Consider the following 22,851-nt stretch of genomic DNA (forward strand, 5'->3'; position numbering starts at 1 on the left):
GTAAATTCACTGTGACCCCGCGTATTTGACGTATTTTAAGAACGGCGCATGCGCCGTTCGTGAAAAAATCCCAGTGCGCATGCTCGAAATTACGCCGCAAGTCGTTATTGCTTTAGACGTGAACGTAACTTCCGTACAGCCCTATTCGAACGACTTACGCAAACTACGTCAAATTGACGACGAAGGGCTTCAAAAACAAAAAACGTCTTCAAAAACCTTGTCTCCTTGAACGCCACAGAACTGCTCGTTTGGACTTTGCAAGAGAGCTTCAAACATGGGACATTCAAAGGTGGAGGAAAGTTTTATTCTCGGATGAGAAAAAATGTAACCTTGAGCCCTGGTTCACACTGATGCTACTTTGAAATCATGCTACTTTACTTGAAGTAGCTTGATTTCAAAGTAGCAAGGTCAGCGCGATTTCAGGTGCTACTTGATAGACATTTGTGTGGCTTAATCCACAGATGTCTATAGAAATCGCACCTGAAATCGGCAAAAGTAGTGCAGGAACTACTTTTGCAAATCGGTGCGGCTGGGCAAAATCGGTGTCGCACCGATTGGAACAGTGCCATTGACGCCAATAGGCTGCGACTTGTCATGCGATTTGATCTCTCAAATCGCATGACAAATCGCTCCAATGTGAACCTAGGCTGATGGTTTCTAACGTTACTGGCATGACAAGCAGATGCCACCTGAGATGTTTTCTACGCACTACAGTGGAGGGGGAACCATAATAGTCTGGGGTGCTTTTTCCTTCAGTGGAACAATGGAGCTTCAGGAAGTGCAGGGGCGTCAAACGGCCGCCGGCTGTGTCCAGATGTTGCAGAGAGCATTCCTCATGACTGAGGGCCCTCGCCTGTGTGGTAACGACTGGGTTTTTTAATAGGACAACGCTACAGTACACAATGCCCGCAGGACAAGGGACTTCTTCCAGGAGAATAACATCACTCTTTTGGCCCATCCTGCGTGTTCCCCTGATCTAAATCCAATTGAGAACCTTTGGGGATGGATGGCAAGGGAAGTTTACAAAAATGGACAACAGTTCCAGACAGTAGATGGCCTTTGTGCGGCTGTCCTCACCACTTGGAGAAATGTTCCCACTGACCTCATGGAAACGCTTGCATCAAGCATGCCGAAACAAATTTTTGAAGTGATCAATAATAACGGTGGAGCTACTCATTACTGAGTTTATGTTTGGAAGTTGGATTTCTGTTTTGGGGGGGGGTTTAGTTTTTTTTTGGGAGGTCTGGTCCTAAACTTTTGATCAGCTGAAAAACTGCCTGTTTCAGTTTAATCGTTATTTTCAATTAATTGAATGCTCAAAAAATGTTTTGTCTCACTCTCATTTCTTCTTATTGCATGTTGAAGCTCTACTTGGAACCTTGTTAAGATCCAACAATGTAAAATATGATTTGACATTTTTCAAGTGGTCTCAAACTTTTGATCAGGACTGTATAATAAATCAAATTAGAATGGAATGAAAAAAACAGTCTTCTGAAATGTGAATGGAATAGAATCAGTTATTCTTCACAATGAATTTGGATCAATTTACTATTTTTTTTTTCAAATACTTAATATCCATTGGAAAATTTTGAATCCGATCAAAAAATAATAAATTAAACTAAAATGAATTTCACTACAAATGCAACAAAACAAAATAAGTAACTTAACAAATTGATCCAAAATTAAAACACATTTTTTCATTCTGAACATGTCTAATCAAAGGTGTACACTTTCTTATGCTCTCCTGTGAGCCAGCATTAGCCAACAGATGGCTAAAGCCCACTGTCAGCTAATGTCACAGAGCCACTCTGTGCTCTGTAAGGATCCCAATAATAATGTTAGAATCTACCCAGATGCCTGACAGGAAGTGACAGCTGGCTCAGCTTTTCAGTAAACTGAGAGCCTGAGCCAGCCACTCCCACGTTTTGTACCTTACGCCGTTGTTGGCCCTGGCAGTGGCAGCTGGCTCAGTTTTTCAGTAAACTGAGAGCCAGCCAGCCACTCCCACATTTTGTACATGTTTTCTGGGGGCTCCCTTGTCCCCTACACACATTTTTATACAGCCACTCCCACCCCCTCCACAGACTGGTACTCCAGTGATTACTGGCATCGAAGAGCAGGGAGTGATGACAGTCATCTTTTTGCTCAAAGCACAATGAGAACTGAGCAATCATCTGTCATGTGATCGCAGTTGCTGAGCTTAGAGCCAGCGGGGGACAGCTGCAGTATCGGACCATTGCTGTAGCAGGGATGCAAGTATACTATACTATTTAAACACTTCGGGATTTTTTTTTTTTAAAACAGTTTAATAGCCATTTTTTGTTATCGAATAAGTGCTTGTAACCCCTAGAGCTTGTTTATAAGAAGAAAAATCACACACAAAATATTTGCAAGTTTCTCCATTTATTAAACTTTAATCAATAAATTTATATGTACCCCAACTAAAGTACACAGTGTATGCAAGTAGTATCAAAGAGACAAACCCATAATGTAGATATTTACAAGCCGCTGTCTACCACCACCAGATAAACCCTACCTGACTCATTTCCAGACATCTTTTCATAGATTTGCCAGCTAACTGGCTGACCAGTAGGTTTGTGTCCGGAGGCTCAGGTATGCCACATTGAGTAAGAACTGTTCTACCAGTGTAGGCAGATATAAAGTGAGATGGTGCTAATAAACAATATTAGGGAAACGTCACAAAAGACAAACAGGTTGGAGTTTCTATTAAAGCAGAACTACAACCAAACAGCAAAATACACAGTGAAATGCTAGGTAAAGATAGGTAAACTGGTTTACTTCCAAAGTATTGTATAAGTATTTACTTCAAAATTATTGTATAAGTATTTGTATTTATATTGATTCACTTTTCTCATTCACACATCCTGGTCACACTATATATGTGGAGTGACGTCACTAGTCATCATTCATTAAGAATGTGCATCGGCACAAAAGTAAGCACTACCAATTTTAACACGTGTTTAGCTTTCATGTCTTGCCAAAACAGGCACCATGGGTTCATGATACCATCTGATGTTCTTGATACCATCTGATGTTCTATCTGTGCTTGTGTGAGGATTTTTTGTTTTCTCCCACAAACTATAATTTATCCAAACTGGCAACCCTGTATTAATGTAGTAAGAATATTTATATATTTCCGATATGCTGCAAAACAGGCCAGAATTAAATAAAGGTGTAAAATCAACCAATATCAACTACCTTCAGGCCTCTGGGTAAACAATAAGTTAGGATGTCAGCACAGTGCAATCTAAAGCCTGGTACACATGATGAGAATAATCGGACAAATTATATTTTTTTTATGCTAGTCTCATGTCGAAAAACGTTACTAGAGTTACGAAAATTCTCATAAGACAGAATTCAACTTCCGGCGATGATGTAATGTATTCCTTAATTTCCAAACATGCGCGGCCTTGGTCATGCCCCAAGCAATTGGCTTTGTGTGCAGGTGCTGGCATTGTAAGTAAGGGCAACCAGCAGTGGTCCCGCCATACTCTGGGACCTGTGCGTGTCCCAGAAGGCAGCGGGAGGAAGGAGGAGGGGGCCAGAAATGTTGCAGATCATGGATCTTACCCGGAAGTGGAAGCAGGTACCTGTCAAAACCAGGTACACGCTTCCCCCCAAAAAGTGGAGAGTGCGATCAAGTGGAGCTTCCACTTTTGGGTGGAGCTACACTTTAAAGGGAAGTAAATGTGAACCTATACTTTGCCCATACTAGGCAGAGTAAAAGGTTTATGGATTGCATGCATGGTAAGGAGCCTCTGCATCTCCCTGCTGGCCTTCTTATCCACTTGAGTCCCCCTGAATTGCTGTGTAAGGGCTAAGGATGGTCCCCATCCCCTACAAGACAGTGCATTGGCCTAGCAATTATCTACTCAGGCACATCGTGATATACTGTGAGAGGTAAGGGAGAAGGTCAGATGCTCCCCATATATGCAGGTATAAGGTTGTTGTTTGAGCACCAGCAGATGAACAGTGCAGTAGAGAAGTACTTGGAAGGCAACTACAGACCATACCAGCGATCCAGAATACCTGATACTTTGCCCTGATATACAGATAGGTTTCATGTAAGTATATTAGCATTTAGAGATTTTCTAGTATGTTTTATGATTTAAATACAAAACATAACTGGACTAACCATTGTTTTATATGTACCTAGAGTTCTGCTTTAATTGAAATAAATCTCCAAAATTCTAGAAAAATTAACACATTTGAAGTGTACCTGTCCCCTATTCATGATGCAGTCATAATGTGTGCTGTATCAACAGTGATGTCACCGATTTCTGGTGAAAAATATATTGGTTTATTCCAGGAAATGGCTGCCTCTATGTCTAGTTTTTATCATTTGCAATGAATCTATTTCCCCATTAACCTAAACATTTTCAAGACTTTGCGATTCGTCCACCAAAAATACACAGTACACATTTTATATGCCTGCTTTAAAGCCTGACAAGTACATATACACTCATCACTAACGTGTTGCACCTATAAAAAGAGTTGTGCACATTACACATGGTTAAAATTACATCTCTGATTGTCAAACACAGCATACATGTGTACATCATATGATAAACTAAACATTTCAGACATACGTTCCTTAACATTTTCTATGAGTAAAACAGACATACATAAACTACTGAAATAATTAAACAGACATTTAAAACACTGTAATACTCATTAAGGATTTGTCTCATTGCACCACACCGACAGATGTTACAGGACATACAGCTTTTTTTTTTACTCACTGCTCAAGGTAAACAACATATACTGTATACCCAAGACTGACAAAATTTAGACAGTGAAACACGCAATCACAATCACTTACGAAGTCTGACTGAAAAATAGAAGAGCAACCAGGATTGGGGGGGTTTTGGAAGGGCATAGATCACCCCGACAGTCTATGATCAAATGTTGTAAATCCGATTGCCTCTCGGGGGATCAGGAGGGAATTTTTTCCCCTGCTGTAGCAAATTGGATCATGCTCTGCTGGGGTTTTTTGCCTTCCTCTGGATCAACTGTGGGTATGGAGTTGGGTGTATGGGATTGTATTGTGTTTTTTATTTTGTTTGTTTATTTTTTTGTGGTTGAACTGGATGGACTTGTGTCTTTTTTCAACCTGACTAACTATGTAACTATGTAACTATGTAACTATGTTGTAGAGCAAATAACTGGTGCAGTCTTTACAGAAGTTGAGCCGTTAAGCATTGCGGCAAAGTACAGTTCCACAGCTCTTAGGTAACCAAAAGTGGCTCAGCTATGCCCACACTGGTTGAAATATTGTTAGGCCAACAGTACATAACATTGTGGCCAAACGACCATAGACAAAAAGCCTACTACAGAGAATGTGCCAGTTAACATTAAAAACTAACCCATGGCCCCCTTTCCTCCTGGTTGCTCTACCACAAAAGGACACAGTGCTTGGCGAAAGACAGCTAGTACACTGTCTAATAACATAACTTCATGGGTAAAATGATAAGGATTAAAACATACATTGGTTTCATACCACTCACAACAAGAAGTTTTCTACATTCTTTAAAACAAAATAAATATATTTCAGTATTTTTTTCTTTAAAACAAAATAATCTCTATTTCTACGGATAGTGGTTAAGGAAGAAACGTTCTTTGTGCCAGCACCTTAGTTGTATTCCTTCCTTAGTAAGGGACCACCTACCTACCTGTTCAAATGAAGAGGTAATCTGGTGGGTGGGTGAGGGTGACAAAGACCTGCCTTGACAGTAAGTTTGAGATTGGAAAGGTGGCTTTGGTAGGTTTCCTGTCTGGTCAGTATGTCTATCATTTAGTATTGTTCCCAAAGACTTCTCGGGTAAGCGTGGTGTGGAGGAGTTTGTGGAGGCAATGAGTTTAGGATCCTGCTGGTAAAGGACACAGTGTGCCCCCTCAAACGAAGGGGAAAGGTGTACAGTAGATTCAGTAGTCTGAACTGTCTAGTTTTGCTTTTCAGCAAAGATTTTCAGTAATGCTAGCCTGCAGTTACTCTACAGTACATAAAATCTCTCCTACTCTTATCCTTTTAACTAGAAACAAGAACAGTACACTGGGTTTTACTCATTTTTTTCCCAAATTTAAAGCATTTGTTTTTAATATTGTTGAGTTTCCAGTATGTATTGTTGATACAGAAATGTTAAAAGCCAGACGAACAGTGTATACATATAATTGTAGGTTTATTAACGATGAACACCATAAGGGTGTGGTATGCATAGGGTGGGCCTGCCTGCCAAAGGACCTTTAAAATTAATGGAATGCCACTTGGGAGGGAACTCTAAAGGTCTCCTATTAGGCTATCCTTTAAAAGCAGTGGTCGGCAACCTTTTGGACCTCACAGACCACTAAACTCACAATTTTGAAACCCGCGGACCACCAACATGAATTTGATATGCCTTATACACACACAATGCTCTGGCTCTCTGCCACCCTCCCCCTGGATTACACTGCTGCTTTATACACACAATGCTCTGGCTCCCCCCAACACTCTGCATCACACTGCTGCCCTATACAGATTCATCACTGGATCTCACCTTACCCAGCCATGTGCTCGAGCTCCATGCTCCTTCTCACAGTCCGATTAGTGCAGCCATTGAAAGTCCCCCCCTTTTGTACCTCCTGCTCTCTGCACAACTCCCTGGACACAGGGAGCCGGTACTACAGAGGAGGCATTGGGTATCAATGCGTACTGACAGTATTGACTGTCAGTGTGCATTGAGAAAAACACTGGAAACATTGTGCAGTATACATGATTTGCAGCAAAACCCCTGGGGTCCACCAAAATATTCTTGTGGACCATCAGTGGTCCATGGACCACTGAAAGGAGACAAGTGCTTTAAAGCATAAAAAAAAAGGATCAGTACAGTAACATCTCTCCCCAAAACCGGATAATCAATTTTAGAGCAAGTACTATCAGCAGACTCTTGACCCACAGATATTGTCCTAATGCCTGGAAGCACAACAGCAGCAGCATACATTTGAGATAGATGCTAATGTATAATGTAATACAAAAAGACAAAGCGCCATGATAATGAGCAAAGTGAACCATGTAAGCCAATCACCTTTACCGATTTCAGTGAAGGCTCGTGATTGGTTGTTATCAATGACTATATTTAGTACTTTAGCCTTATTTGAGATTCCTTCTAGTAATGTGATTTATTAAAACATATGCAATATTATCAGAGATAAAGAGAGCATAGAATATACTACTTTAATCTCCCTGAAGAAGGTGTGCCTTCAATAAACCAGCTAGTGGTCGAAGTGGAGGAAACAGCTGGAAGTGGCAGCAGAGGAGGCTTTGGATTTGGTTTTGGTCTATTGCATAGCAGCCGGATCTATCAGGCTCCCTGACCAAGTCATCGCGCTGAGCCTGTGAATACATTGGAGTGGATCGATCTGTTGATTGTGGGAGATATCATTGGGAAACTATTCCTATAGGCTATTTATTAGCCTCCTTGAGGTAAGGGGCTAGCACTTATATTTCTGGTCACCGTGGAGAATCGGGCTGACTGCAATCACAATTTCTCTGCATGTCACAGCAAACCTGAGCACAGATGCACTTTATGAACTCAATTTAGTAGCCACTGGATTTTTACTTTTCACTTTTGCACGATTTGTGCACTGGATATTGATTTTTATTTCATAGTCTTATTGGGACCTTTTTTACACAGGGATTCTCGTGTGGATTTTATATCTGTATAATTTATATTTTTTCACTTTTTGCAATTTTTGGATTGTTTTTTATCATCGGATTTATTCACCTTTATTTATTTATTTGCATCATTTTGTGGACAGTTAAAGATTGGATATTTATTTATTTATTTGCATAGTTTGCACATTGCACTATTTATGGATGAAGCACTGTTTGGATTATTATTATTTGAAGGATATGTTGTATGCACAGTTTGAAGTTTGCTACTTTATTTAGACTACTGTGCTGTCACTGGCACATTGGTCACATATATTTCATTATTTTTCACTCTCAATATCCTCCACTTTATGGTCATTTTTGTTGGATGGTATTTCGGTCTAAAGTGATACACTGCTAATCATTACCAGGAGGCGGAGTTTATTACATATAATATTTTAGTGATTTTTTGTTGCAAGCGCCACCTCATCCCCCATTTTATCAGCTCTGCCATTAGAAACTACAGATATGTATCCGTTTAGACTAAGGATTTACTTAAATTGCATTCCATCCATTGATCAGGTAGTAAACGATAGGGGAGTTCTTCAATACTTCACAACACATTTTCTGCCAAGTATCTTAAAATAGTAGTAGTCAACAAAGATGATAAAGACTTTATCCTTTATGAATATTTCTGTAAACATAATAGGAGCTCTCCAGAAGACATTTACCAACAAAGGAGCACGTGCATAGGAACCAATCAGCTTCTAACTTTATTTTGCTCAATTAGGCTTTGATAATGAAACCTAGAAGCTGATTGGTTACTAGGCACAGCTGCACCAGATTCTGTATAAACCAGTTTTAGTAAATCTCTCCCCCTGTGTTTTTCAGTAGCTTAGTAAAACCAGACCACTATATATGTAATTGAAGAACTAGTTTGCATTCACACTGTGTTTTAAATAAACGTTATGCATGTAAACCTCTAGTATGAGGTAGGAATAGAATGATTCCGTCTGTGCTTCATTAACAGACTTGCACACATGAAGGTTCTGTGCATCCACCATTATGTTATTTCCCCGTTGAAAATGTTAATATCTTCCAGGAGGTAGATCGTGCCTGTAAGTCAAGCCTTCCTCTAGTGTCTGTATAGAAATTCTGCACTACTCACCCTCTATTGGATTCTCCATTGTAAGGCTGGGTTCACACTACGGTTTTCCCGTCCGTCAGCCGCATACGATTTATATGGAAAACCGTATGCGGCTGAAACAGACGGGAACGTATGGAACCGCACACATGTGCGTTTTCCATTAACATTAATGTTAAAGGAAAACGTATGCGTTTGCCATACTGTTTTAAAAACGACCGCAAAACCGTGGTTGAACACGGTTTTGCGGACGTTTAAAAAACGTTTTGCCAGCAAATCGTACGCACCCGGATGCATCTGAGTGCATACGATTTGCAATGCATTCTCTATCTATACGTTTTCCCGTCCGGGCCCGTACGTTTTCAATACTGAAATCGTATGCGGCTGACGGACGGGAAAACCGTAGTGTGAACCCAGCCTAATACATGCGGAATTCATGTGCGTCAGGCCAAGATCAACCTATCACAGCTGTCCTGGGTAGGAGGACTCAAATTTAGCCATACTCCACTTGAAGCAGAGGAATCAGTCTTGTTGCTTTAGAGCCAATTCACACTACCGCGACCTGGGGGGCGACTTGTGTCGCTCCAAGTCGCGCGACATGACAAATTACATGGAAGTGAATGAGAGACGTCTTAATGCACACTACTGAAGTCGCTCCGACTTAAGAAAAGGTTTGTGTACTACTTTAAGGTGACTTGTACCCATTGATTTCAATGGAAGTCGCCTTCAAGTCGGATCCCCTGTGTTAACTGAAGCAATCTTCCAGGAAGTGAAAATCGTTTTCTAAGGCAAATCCCTCCCTCCCAGAGAGCATATTATTATGTGATTGGCCACTGGCAAAGTCACCTGTCCTGGAGGCGACTTGAAGTCACTCCAGGTAGCGCTCAAGTCGCCTTGTAAAGTCGTGCTGAAAGTCGTGTTGTCCCAGTGTGAACTGGCACTTAGTTAGAATGAGAACAAAAACATGGTTTTCTCATCGATGTGATATTTGTATCTAAGGTACATTAAATACTTCTCCATTTATTTGTTTCTGAAAAATAAATGCATTTTTACACTTGGCACAGAAATCGATGATTAAAAGTATATGGCAGCTTAGCATGGTGTGGTGTGTCAGGTGCTGAAATCTGAATGGCAAAGCATTCAGCTGCTTAAAGTTCTCCGCTCTCTCAATCAGCATTGACTATTTTAATCCTTATGTAGCCAACATTAATAGATAGAAAAATATGTTGTATTTACTTATTTTACACTTTTTTTTAACATTTCTTCAGTTACTTTCCATGCCTAGGCAAATGTCATACATCCCAGGAGTCTTTAGGAGAGGCTTACTCAGCTAAGCACACCCTCCTACCTGCATGACTGAGCTAAGAGAAGATGGATTCCAGGAAGTAAAATGCTACATGAAACATCTGCCCTTACTCAAGATGGCCAGAAAAACTAGGGGTTGTTTTTTAAAGTGATAAATCATGTAGACAAGGATTAATGCGGGAAGTTTGCTTTATACATTAACAATTAAAAAAAGCCGTTTTGGTTTGTGGTGCCCAGATGCAGTGTAGTTCCACTTTAATGGACACTTTTAGTACTGACTATTAAAAAAAGGGAAAAATGTGTTGCTCATAGCGACTAATTAAGAGATAATTTTTACAGCTCAAAATTCAAACTGATAGCAGGTTGCTAGGAACAACACTGATATGTCTTCTAGTTTTCATAACTCAGCCTCGAGTTCTAAAATATGCGGAGGTCAATATGCATTCAAATTCCCTCACAACTGCTGACAACATTTAACAAACGCACATGGTAACGAGCACACCGTACATCACAGAGCAGTCAATGAGCATATGACATGTAGACCAGGATTACCAACATGCTGGTATAGTAATAAGCCAACCGTTTGAGAAGTGAATTGTCAGCCATTAAAGCTTATTTTAAACTTACGCTGTACATATTTACACAGATAGTTGCAATGTAAAGAAAGAAAAAGAATAGCAAATTACGGTAAATTGAATCTTTTAAGATGTAAGTGATAACTATTTAAAATGAAAGTATGCTGCCTAAGGCCTCGTACACACGATAGGTTAACCAGAGGACAACGGTCTGACGGACCGTTTTCATCAGTCAAAACCAATCGTGTGTGGGCCCCATAGGTTTTTTAACCTTCGGTTAAAAAAAAGCAAACTTGCTTTAAAATTTAACCAAGCGATTGCTAACCGATAGGTCAAAACCGATCGTTGGTATGCAAAACCATCGGTTAAAAACCTGCGCATGCTCAGAATCAAGTCAACGCATGCTTGGAAGCATTGAACTTAGTTTTCAGTACGTCGTCGTGTCCTACAGACCGTTGTCCTCTGGTTAACCTATTGTGTGTACAAGGCCTAAAAAGCCAAAAGCAAAGTATAACTGAGGAATAAATGCCATTTATATGCAATAAAAATGTGTATTTAACTCCTGAAAGTGTGTAGTGCTTAATGACAAGTACCAAAATATTCCCTAATTGTTTCTCTTATGACAGATATTTCGAACAAAATCGTTTTTTTCAGGCCATTCCAGTGTTTGAGGCTGGATTCACACTTTTGCGTTAACGCAGGTTACATGTTAAAGTGGTTCTGAAAGGCTCAAGGCATCACTCTGAGCTGTCCTGGAAACCCTGCACAGAGAAGAGGAAGGAGAGCATGGATTTCAAATCCCCAGGCTTTAGCACCTATGAAGGCAAGTACAGTGGGGACCTGGAGAGGGGGGGGGTGTATTGTGTTACTTTACCTTTTCATTTTTCTGCAAGGGTGAACTATCACTTTAAATCATAAACTCACTACAGGTTGCAGAGGAGATCAATTTTAACTGGCCAATATCTGGGCTATTAAATGGCACAGTGAGGCCAGTGGGAATCGGAGGAAGGCTGACCACACAGGTAACAGTTATACAGAATATACAATCTAAAGGAGATTGAGGCAGGGCCAGGTTGGACACACTGTCAGGGCCTGGTGAATGCATTGTTCATATAGTCTATCGCTTTAAAATTGTTAATATTTTCAAAGGAGATAGTACAGACTTTGTACAATCAGAGTATACTGTGTGTGGACAGTTTTTTCTTTACCCTACATGGTGATGCCCAGGTGAGTATTATGTGCAAATATGAGCACAAAATAACCAATAAACTGGCAGATACTGGGCAACCAAATATCCTAGCTCCACAAAAATCATTCTTGTTTGATGACTTTAATGTACCCTATTGTACAATATGGGAGGGCTCTGGAGTCAAAGTGATTGGAATGACACATTTTGAAATGGTGTTTTTTTTGCATTTTCTGAACACCACGATAAGGTTTTATAAGGATTTGCAAAGGTTACTCCTGCTATCGGGCAAAAAATATCATCCCCTCGTTTGCATCTATAACTTAATGTGAACATAAAAACAGTTGTAGCAATAGGGTTAGTTTGTGCCTTTTATAACGCAAAGCAAACCTGTGTTTTGCCAAATGAGGGTTAACTCGCAAGGTTTAGGCCTGGAAATGTGAGCGGTTTATTAAAAGCCTTACTTATTATAAATGTGTTCTTTATTTAATTCTCAATGTGCGTTACTGCTTAATAACAGGTGTTAAATGGATACTATTTCTTATTTCTCTACTGGCATTTATTTTGTGACTTGCATCAATTTAAAATAACTTTATTAAGACTCTTCACTAATGAATTACAAATTATCACCATTTGGAATTCAGTAAAGCAGTACTAATGAATTTTGACTTGATAAGCTGCCTAAGGTTAGGCACTAATGATTACTGCAAATTCTTACTGTCAGTCAGGTCAGTGCAACCATTTATATGTATTAATGCATTAGGCCTCGTACACATGATCGAGTTTCTCTGCAAAAAACAGCAAGAAACTTTTTTTTGCCGAGGAAACCGGTCGTGTGTACACTTTGACAAGGAAACTGTCGAGGATCTCGTCAAGCCAAAAAGAGAGCATGTCTTCTTTTTCCTCGACGGGAATGGGGAAATTTGGGGAAATTTGCCGAGATCCTTGACAGCCTAACAAGGAACTCGACGAGCAAAACGATGTGTTTCGCCCGTCGAGTTTCTCGGTCGTGTGTACGAGGATTCACGGTGAGGCTGCCTACACAGTTTTAAGTTTGCTCTTTTTCATTTTTTTATTTTATTTTCTCTGTGTTGCAGCAAGGGATGAAATACATTTTACCGGCAAGTCAGCGGTCTTTAGCTGTCTGACATGCCCCCCCCCCCCCCCCCTGCACACTGCTCCAATCTACATCACTCACACTCCGAGTGGTTGCGATTTACTATTCTTTGTCATAATGCGAGTCAATGAGCTGGCCATTAGCATTAAAACCGATGCACTCTCTCTGTGGCTGATAGCGTATCTCACAGAGGTAGAGTAATTGAACTGAATCTCCTACCCTCCCCCTCTAATGATAAATCTGAAAAACTTGTCACATAACAAAAATTTTTGAAAAAGTAAAAGTCACCAAGAATTACTGAATTGTAAACAACAACTCAAATGTGTGCACTTTATGTAACTGTAGAAATCTTCAAATCGTAAACTGATGGCAACTGCACTAAAAACTGAAGAGTTGGCTTTTAATAGGGCTGGTACTGAATTTTATTTAATTGAGACAGTTCATTTCTTAATGTATAAATGGCTTAAAAAGAAGCAAAAATTTGATAATTTATGTTGAATAAGGCCAAATGTTTAATAACAATTAGAATTAAAAAGGTACACAGACAATTAGTAGGTGGTCAGAATATATTTAAGACCTGGCTGCCCTCAAACAGCAGTATTGTGCAACTGTAGTATTAACGTAGATCATGAATGACCATGTCAACAGTGAGCAGCAGAGAAGGTAGACATGGGAAGTGGCTTATTTTAGGGTAATAGACAAGGCTTATTTTAGGGTAATAGACAAGGTTTTCAAAGATACCAGTTTATTCTACTCCTTCCCCCCTCCCCCCACCCCACAAGAACAGTCAGCAGGAAGTGTTTGCAGGCACTCAGACACCAAATTGTTGCCTTATCTAGTCGGAAAAAGACACACTGGGTGATTGTCATTTTACGTGTGCCTTAATAAACATGATATTTGATTTAATAGAGACTGCATTTTAAGCCCTTCAGTTAACCTCCCTGGCGGTCTTCCCGAGACTGACTCGGGGTTTGATTTTCCTGCTACGATCGGTCACCCCGAGTCAGTCTCGGGCTCGCCTCGCTGAATCCACAGGCACTTTTTACTTACCTTGTCCCTGGATCCAGCGATGCCACCGCGCTGTGTGAGCGAGCGGGACCTCGCTCGATTCACATAGTGCCTCCGTGTGACGCCGATCTCCGTTCCCTGCGACGTTACGACGCACGGGGACGGAGAACGGCGCCAAATTCAAAAAAGTAAACAAACACCTTACATACAGTATACTGTAATCTTATAGATTACAGTACTGTATGTAAAAAAAACACACCCCCCCTGTCCCTAGTGGTCTGTCCTGTGTCATGCATGTCATTTTATATAATAAAAACGTTTCTTTCTCCCTGCAAACTGTAGATTGTCCATAGCAACCAAAAGTGTCCCTTTATGTCAAAAATAGTTTTAGATCAGCTAAAAAACAGCGATAATAAATTATAATCACTTGCAGAATTGTGCGATAGCTATTTGTGGGGAAATTCGTCATAAAAATAAAAAAAATAATGACAGCAACAATTCTGCAACTGAGCAAATTTCAGTGATTTTAATTTGATTACATTATTGAATAATTTTTATTATAATTATATTATTATTTGTTATAATTATTTAAAATTATTTATTATATTATAATTTATAATTTTGTTTTTAAAAAAATGTCATACCCGGGATGCCTATTAGAATCTTGTTTGGACAGATTTAAGTGAGTTATTTCTAAAAATGACAGACCTACAATATAAAACGCCAAATTTCCTTGCAAATAATGGTACCGCTTTCAGCACCTTTTTTCTGACAGAATCATACCGCCAGGGAGGTTAATAGAAAGGCTTTGTATTACTTTAATGGAATGTAAGAAGAGTTGGGCCGGTGCAGGTTGAATGAAGATAGAAAACTGAAGAATCCCTGTTATTCTTTATTACCATGTAATAAATTAATACACATAAGATTTGGGTGAGGGGGGAATCGGGATCTAATTTTGTAACATGATTTATTTAAACTTTACTTGAGACAGATTCAACAGGAACAGGCAAGCCACATATGCACTTTCAGCAACCCTACTAGGGCTTGAGGGCCAAAGAGAAACCCACCTGGTATGCTAGACTGCTAACACTTAGCTAGGTCTAGGCCATGAAAGTTGTATGAAAGTTTTGGTAAATAAGAATAAAAAAAGTAAAAAAATGTAATTCCCTTTTAATTTGACCAGAGAAGTCTTAAAGTGGTTCTAAAGGCTGAAGGTTTTGTACCATAATGCATTCTCTGCTTAAAAAGGTAAAAAACCTGAGTGCAGGCCCTCCAGCCCCCTTTATACTTCGATCCAGTCATTTGCATGACAGCAACGGCTCTCTTCCTCCTCACAGGTTCAGAGACAGCAGCAGCAGCAGCCATTGGAGCCTTGTATCGAAGCTGCCATCATGCTGTGAGATTGTTATAAGATCAGGACTGCTGACTGAGGGGACCAATACAGACACGGACACTTGGCTGTATACGTAAATGTGCTGTATACCAATGTGCTGTGCTTTTGCATCCTGTGAATGTATTTTCAGATTTTTTACCGGTAGATAATTAAAAAAAATTGTGATGAGCAATATTAGTTCCTTCTTTTCAGGCTTGGCTGAAAATCTGCCTGTAGAGAAACCTGGAGGGGAGCCATATAAAGGAGCGCTATATGGAGGAGGATTTAAAGGGGACATGCACCTGAATATGGCACAAAGTTTATTTTGCTGGTTTTGACCTTAGAATTGTAAAAAGGTGAACATACTGGATGTTGTACATGGTGAAGAGCACAGGTTTAACAAGAAAGTCGTGTTGAAGATATGAAAATAAAAAGAAAGGCCTGGACTCTTTCCCAAATATAACTGGGTACCAACATTTATAGGTAAAGTTGATCCAGGGAAAATCAGATAGGAATTTTTAACCCTGCTGTAGCAAAATGGATGATGCTTTGCTGCGGTTTTTCGCTTTCCTCTGCATCAACTGTGGGTATAGAATTGGGTATATGGGATTGTAGGATTTTTTTTTTTTTTTATGGTTGAACTAGATAGGTTGAAAAAAGACACAAGTCTGACTATGTAAAAAAATGTGCACTGGGCAATGGGATACAGGAGTTGGGACCTTGGACTTCATTACTATTGTTTCATTATTATTATTATCATATAGTGATGTTTTTGGGTTAATTTGTGGTTGAGATGCACGATTTGGGTATAATTAGACATGTATACAATGTTTGTTTTTAAAAATCAAATTCAGGGTTTATAACCACTTTACAAACTGGCCTAGTGCATATCCTTTGAAAACACGGAGTTACATACTGGAAATCCACCAATCTTTTAAGGGTGAGTACAATGAAAACACTCTTAAAGTGGAGTTCCACCCATTTTTTTATGTTTGTATGTGCTGCATGCCCTAATCTAATAGTGTTCAGAATGAACAATTTTTATTTATTTTTTTGCTTGTAAATACCTTTATTTTGTAGTCCTTCATTACTTCCTCCTCCTTATTAGCCTAGGCTATTACGTCACAAGGCTATTCGCAAGGGTTTCTGGGATAGGCATCATGTATCCCAGTAGTCCTTGCAAATAGCCTATTTGCATAGAGAAGGGGCGGCAACTTCCTCTGACACTCCCGTTGCTATGGAAACCTGACTGAAACCTATTACATCGCTTGTGCAGCACTGAGCATGTGCGAGATCTGCAAGGCTGAAATCCAGGAAATCATACAGTCAGGCTTCATGATGCCCACACTTAAGATGGCCACGGTCTATTTCTAGATTATAAACTAACTAAATTCTCTAACAACTTAACAAAACGGACCTTAGTTTACAGACTAACTTTACTAGACTACATTAAGCTTGTGTATTACAGGGGTATTTATATTTAAAAAGTGAAATTGTGGGTGGAACTCCCCTTTAATAGGGATTTCTCTTTAAAAGGTGACCCCATATCTCTGTTAAGTGTTTAAAATTCTGTTAGCTCAATTTTTTATTTGCTTTATTTGCGATATATCGGAGCTGTTCCAGTTCTGTACTTGCGGTACGCTTAGCCTTGTTTAAAATGGTAGCATTTGTGTTCCATCTTCTGTTCCACAAACAGAATATCAGACAATTTTTGCTTTCTTAGGTTCTGCCCCCCCAATGTATTGTGTTGTAGTGTCAATTCTCCTTGTTGTTCTCTGTGGATCTGTTTATTAGTCTTTCTGGCTTTTTTCTTTTCCCTCTTTTCTATTTTTTCTCACTTTCTGATTTGATTTGCTTTTTCCCAGTTATGCTTTCTGCGCTTAGACACTGCCCTGATGGGCCAGTATTTGGCGCATTATAAATCCATTAAATCAATCAATCCACTACAAAATTTGTTAATGTAAATATTTCTTACAGCACAAGATGTGCAAAAAATGATTACATGTTACAGTTTTGGTGGAGTGCAGTAAAAGTTCTCATTTTGGGAACTGCTTTAAAACAGCATTATGTTGCAGTGAAATTCAAAACAATTTTGAGCTAGGTAAGAATCTTTTCTCAGGTGTTGACCAGTATGGGACTGCAGAGGTAAAGTTCTCATCCCATGTCTCTAGAAAAGCTAACTTCATCTCTCTTAACACAGGGATGTCACATTGGGTTGCATGCACTATGCAGGTAAGCCATTTGTATCCCTTCATCCGTAAGGATGCAGAGCTTCATTCTAATTGGGAACACTAAGTTTGGTGATATTTGGGGCAGTATTGTGATACAAGGGGTGGCTTTATAAGAACAGCACACATAGGACAGCTTCAGGCCCCACAAAAGGGCATAACAACATGGTGTAAGTGAATACCGGCGCCAATCAAAGGAAACTTAGGACTGGCATCTACAACAAAATTAGTTTAACCCATAAACCTGTAGTTCTTTCTAGTTTGCTCTGCTAGTCACTACTTCTACCTGTCTGCTCAGGAATACTTTTGATTGCCTAAGCTTAATTGAATAACTAAATGTAACCCCTTATTGCGTACAGAAATTATATAGTGAAAAACCTATGATGTTATATTACGTAATACAAAAAGTATATATTTCACCATAATTGGAGTCACAAACTTGTGTGTGAGTACTTAACACCTGCCACATTAGCCTAAGATTTAGCTTAATATTCACCCATAGAGATACAATATGCTGGATTTTCATTTTACAAGGTCTATTACCACACAGGAATCACTTAAGCATGTGCCATAGACAACAAGCACCCGTGACAAACAGTTTATATTTTATATAATTTCATTCCTAGATTCTCCTCCATTGATGCTGGTAATATGCATATTTACAGAAAACCCATTCCACGTACCCAGCTGTAATAGTCATCTAAACAATAAAATATTGGAAAACATAAATGATCTCCAAAAGGCAGCATACAGGACAATGTGTACAAAACATCACACTTGTATTTTTACGGTTATTGCCTTGTAAAAGAAAATGCATTGAATAAAAAAAACAATATATTTTGAAAGTATACATCACTTAAAAATGAAAGTATATTGCCTTCCAACAAGAAGCAATAACAAAAAATAATTAAAAGATATTTCTAATGGAGGTGGCTTATTGTGCACTTATATAGTCTGCCTCCGGAAACAAAAATTGCAGATGATCACTCTACTATACACTTGTAATTCAGTTCAGAAACCCATGTACAGCTGAGTTACCAGCATTCGTAAAACTGGAGTGGTCACATTAACACTTTGCAAAAACAAAAATTCCCTTGACCTGGATCTATACGACATTTAAAAGGATAACTCCGCACATACCTGAAAATGGAATACATGCATTGGCTGGAATTATCACAAACACTCCCCCCTTACCTACAAACAAGTACAAAGATATGTTTGGTTTTAGTTTGAAAGTTTGAATCTCTCCCCACTAGACTCTCCATCTTGGCCTAAGATCTGAAAGGATAGAAACTGTCTTTGTTACCCCTTAACCAATGCACCTAAAAAAATAAACAAACTGCCAGTGTTCATTTTTGTACAGCTTCTCCAAAGTAATAATTTTTCAGTTTTGTGTGGATTTAACCTTTTCTAAAATCTAAGATTCCACCACTCTAGCACTAATCTACTATGGTAGTTCATACAATAAGGAGGAGCATGTTTGAACCAAGACCAGGCAACATTCCAAATTACATTTCTCATTTGTGTCATTGTTAGGAAAGCTGAGATGCTGAACTCTTACTTCCATAAACATTGACCTAACGATCATACAGCAGATACAAGAATCTTAAGGTATAATTTGCTCCTATGATTTACAAAACCCAGAACATGTGACTACAGGACTTAATTAACACTAAGTACTGACTATTCTTCATCCAATTGTAGTTAGTAAATACTAGGACTGATCAGGACATCTGCTTCAATGTGGTATATGTCCCGATGGGGTCAATCTCCATCGATCCCACTTAGAATGACTTCAGTGAACCTGTCTGAAGCTGCAGTTCAGCATTGCTGTGTTGGACACTTTCTTGTTACAAGTGCACTGATGGCACACAAATAATAACAGCTTGTTAAAGCACACACTGAAAATTAAAAAATATATATATTTATACAAGGTAACATTTCTGATGGCTTTAACATGTATCCTTCATCTGGAGAAAACGTGGGGACATCCAATAAACTGTATGCCACATTATGGGTCTTGGCCCTTCCCTGAGTCATCTTCGATCAAGCACGGTCCTTCACGCGCCAAGACACCTATTTAAATAAGCTGCCAAATAAAACAGAAGGTAAGGTACAAGATAGAAATAAAAAAACTGCAAACTAAAAGCAGTACAACTTTGTATATTGACGATGTTCATGCAATTCATTTGAAAGTAAAAAGGCACGTGGCAAAAATTTTGCAACAAAGTAGGAATGTACCCACAAAAGTTTTACTTTTGATGACCTTTTTTCTACACAAGGTTAGCTACAGAATGAAAGCCAATTACCTGTCCTTCATTTTGCTTTCAATCCCATGATCCAAACGAACCAGCTCTATGCATGACATACTTACAGCCTGTACAGCTGGATTAGAGAACGACTCTACAAAGAAACTACAAAGATTGCCATCTACAAAAATTGTAGTCTGGCCTTCATATGTTTTGCAAACATGCTTAGTTAATTTCAAAAGCATTCTGGAAGTCCTAAAGCCCAGGGCACACTAATAGGAAAATTCCAAACAGTTTGAACAGGCATGCTTAGGCCCAAGCTCCATGCCACCCAGTTGGCTGCCAAACATGAATCCAATCTCACTAGCCAATAGAAGAGCACATAGAATAGCAGAGCATGACATTGGTGCCATCTGGGTTTAGGGCCTCCTGAGTAAACTGTAAATGCGCTAAAAATGCCTACAGAAAACTGGCAATCCCTACATTACAAACTGAAATGAACATATATGTGGTGGCCATCATAATACATACAATCTTACCAGGAGGAGGCATCAACATCATTACATGGGAATACCTATGAGATCCATGAGGTCCTGAATAAGCGGGGGAAACGCGTTGACCCCATCACAGTGACCATTTTGACACTCTAACTGGACTATACAGGGATTGTTGGTTTGATCGTGACCTCACATGTTCATTAATGACTTGTTTTAAATATCTACTAGTATGTGTTAAACTGCTTTTAATATATGAATAAAAGTGGATGATATTCTTTTTAACAGAGTTGGGTTTACCATTTTTAGGCATATGTAAAGACCCCTTCTTTTGGTCTTTTTGGGTTTAATTTACCCTGCATTACAAACTGAAGGAAGGTTTTTTTTTTCTTTGCAGAGAGGTTACCTTTAAGGCCTCGTACACACGACGGGACATGTCCGATGAAAACGGTCCGCTGGCGGATTTTGGTCTGTCCACACCATCAGACCAAATTTCCCGCTGACAGCGAACGCGGTGACGTGCGTGACCCTGGAAGGTCAATGCTTCCACGCATGCGTCTAATCACTTTGACGCATGCAAGGGCTTTTGGCCGAGCGGACATGTCCGGTGAGTCGTACAGACGACCGAACATGTCCGATGGACAGGCTTTCAGCGGACATGTTTCTTAGCATGCTAAGAAACATTTGTCCGCTGGAAACCTCTCCGATCCGCCGGAAAATTGTCCGGTCGGCCGTACCAGTTTCAGCGGACATGTTCGGTCGTGTGTACGAGGCCTAAGATGCCCACAGTCATGAAAAGAAGGTCACCAGAGGAATATAGCCATATTGGAAAATTACCCAATGTAAATTGGAAGTATTAAGTCTCTGCAAACGTGTTTCACTAATTCCAGGGTTTAAATTCGTTACTTCATATGGATTTTTCCAACTGACTGCTAAAGTTCCATTATGGTAAGGCTTCCATTATTATTATTATTATTACTCTTTTGTTACACCGTAAACCTCAAAATTGGGCAACGGAATTATACATTAAGCCTTTTGATGTGTAGTCAAAATGATGACAAAAGGGTGCCTACAATCTCTAACCTCTGGGTGTATTTTGTAGCACCCATTTTACCCCTAAATATACATCATCTTTTATTAGCTTTGCTGCATTCAAAATGCTGACTTATATACCATCAACTAAATTATAATAGACGTTTATAGTATAAACTAGGGTTGCACGAAACCATTTTTATCAACAAATACGAGTACAGATACTTTCGGTCAAGTATTCGCTACAAAATTAATAGGATCAAATCGCACTGCAAAGAATTGCATGCGATTTGAGAGTGCAATTCATGTCCAAATTGAATGCGGTTTCCCCACCACTTCTGTGTAAACCAAGGCTTGTCATAATGATGTGGGTTCAAACAGGAGCAGTGCAGGAAATTGCATGCAATTTAGACAGAAAGCGAATGGCATTCCTGTTCAAATTGCATGCAATTCTTTGCAGTGTGATTTAAGCCCATTCATTTTGTACGGGCACAAATCGCACCACAAAGTTTTGGTTTCGGGTTTAGAGCATTTTCAGAAGTACGAGTACTTGTGAAAATTCCCGGTATCAGCACCTATACCAATACCGTTATCAGTGCATCCCTAGTATAAACTATATTAATGATAATGCCTTTGGAATTAAACAAATCTTTGCATTGTTTAGAAACTAGCCACCTAAACACTTGTAGATAATGTATAATAGATTCTTCCTTACCTTCTTTCCTCTGCTTTTGAACTCTTATTGTTCATACTGAGAGCTTTCCACACAGTAGTTTTAGGCATTTCATCAGAGATATTTATGTCAGATGGATCACATCTAAAACAAAAACATGAAGACATCACATCACCGAACCAAACTCTCTCTAGCTCTGATCTGAATTCTATTGCACACTAGGTAGGGCAATACAAAGTAAAATAATTGTTTACTAAAAGGATACTTTCATTATCACCAAAAATGTATCCTCATTTAAGAGTACCTTGCACCTAAAAATCAAAGTACACTGAAGCCTCGTACACACGTCTGAGGAACTCGACGGGCGAAACACATTGTTTTGCTCGTCAAGTTCCTTGTGAAGCCGCCGAGGGTCTCTGCGAGCCAAATTTTCCCATTGCCGTCGAGGAAAAAGAAGACATGCTTTATTTTTGGCTCGGCGGTTTCCTCGTTGAAAAGTGTACACACGACCGGTTTCCTCGGCAAAAAAAAAAAACAAAACAGCATGCTTCTTGCTGGTTTTTGCCGAGAAACTTGGCCGTGTGTACGAGGCCTTATAGTGCATTCACCATATCTGGTCTCCCACAATAGACAGAACATGGAAATGCAATTATTTTAGCAAATGTAAACGGCTAAATATTATTTTCTCATCAGCTGTATATATTACTCTTGTAACTTCTATCAGTGGCTGGTTAAAGCTTGTAGGAGGAGTTTTCATTCTACTATGTCTGTCCTTGGAGGCTGCAAGACCCCTGACCCTCTGTCTGGACAGTGCTGATCA

General features: G+C 39.4%; 1 protein-coding gene across 1 annotated transcript in view; it reads right to left on the minus strand.

The window, feature by feature from the left end:
• Positions 1-18,167: 18,167 nt before the first annotated feature.
• The window catches only part of SLC4A8 (solute carrier family 4 member 8), a 200,458-nt gene continuing 195,774 nt past the window's right edge, over positions 18,168-22,851 (minus strand). Inside the window, exons 24-25 of the mRNA XM_040340821.1 lie at positions 22,074-22,175; positions 18,168-19,672 (exon numbers count right to left, since the gene is read on the minus strand). Of these exons, the coding sequence (XP_040196755.1) occupies positions 19,660-19,672; positions 22,074-22,175 (115 nt within the window). The 3' untranslated portion in view covers positions 18,168-19,659. The remainder of the gene's footprint in view (positions 19,673-22,073; positions 22,176-22,851) is intronic.

The sequence above is a fragment of the Rana temporaria genome, chromosome 2 (genome assembly GCF_905171775.1).
Source record: "Rana temporaria chromosome 2, aRanTem1.1, whole genome shotgun sequence".
NCBI classification, from domain to species: domain Eukaryota; kingdom Metazoa; phylum Chordata; class Amphibia; order Anura; family Ranidae; genus Rana; species Rana temporaria.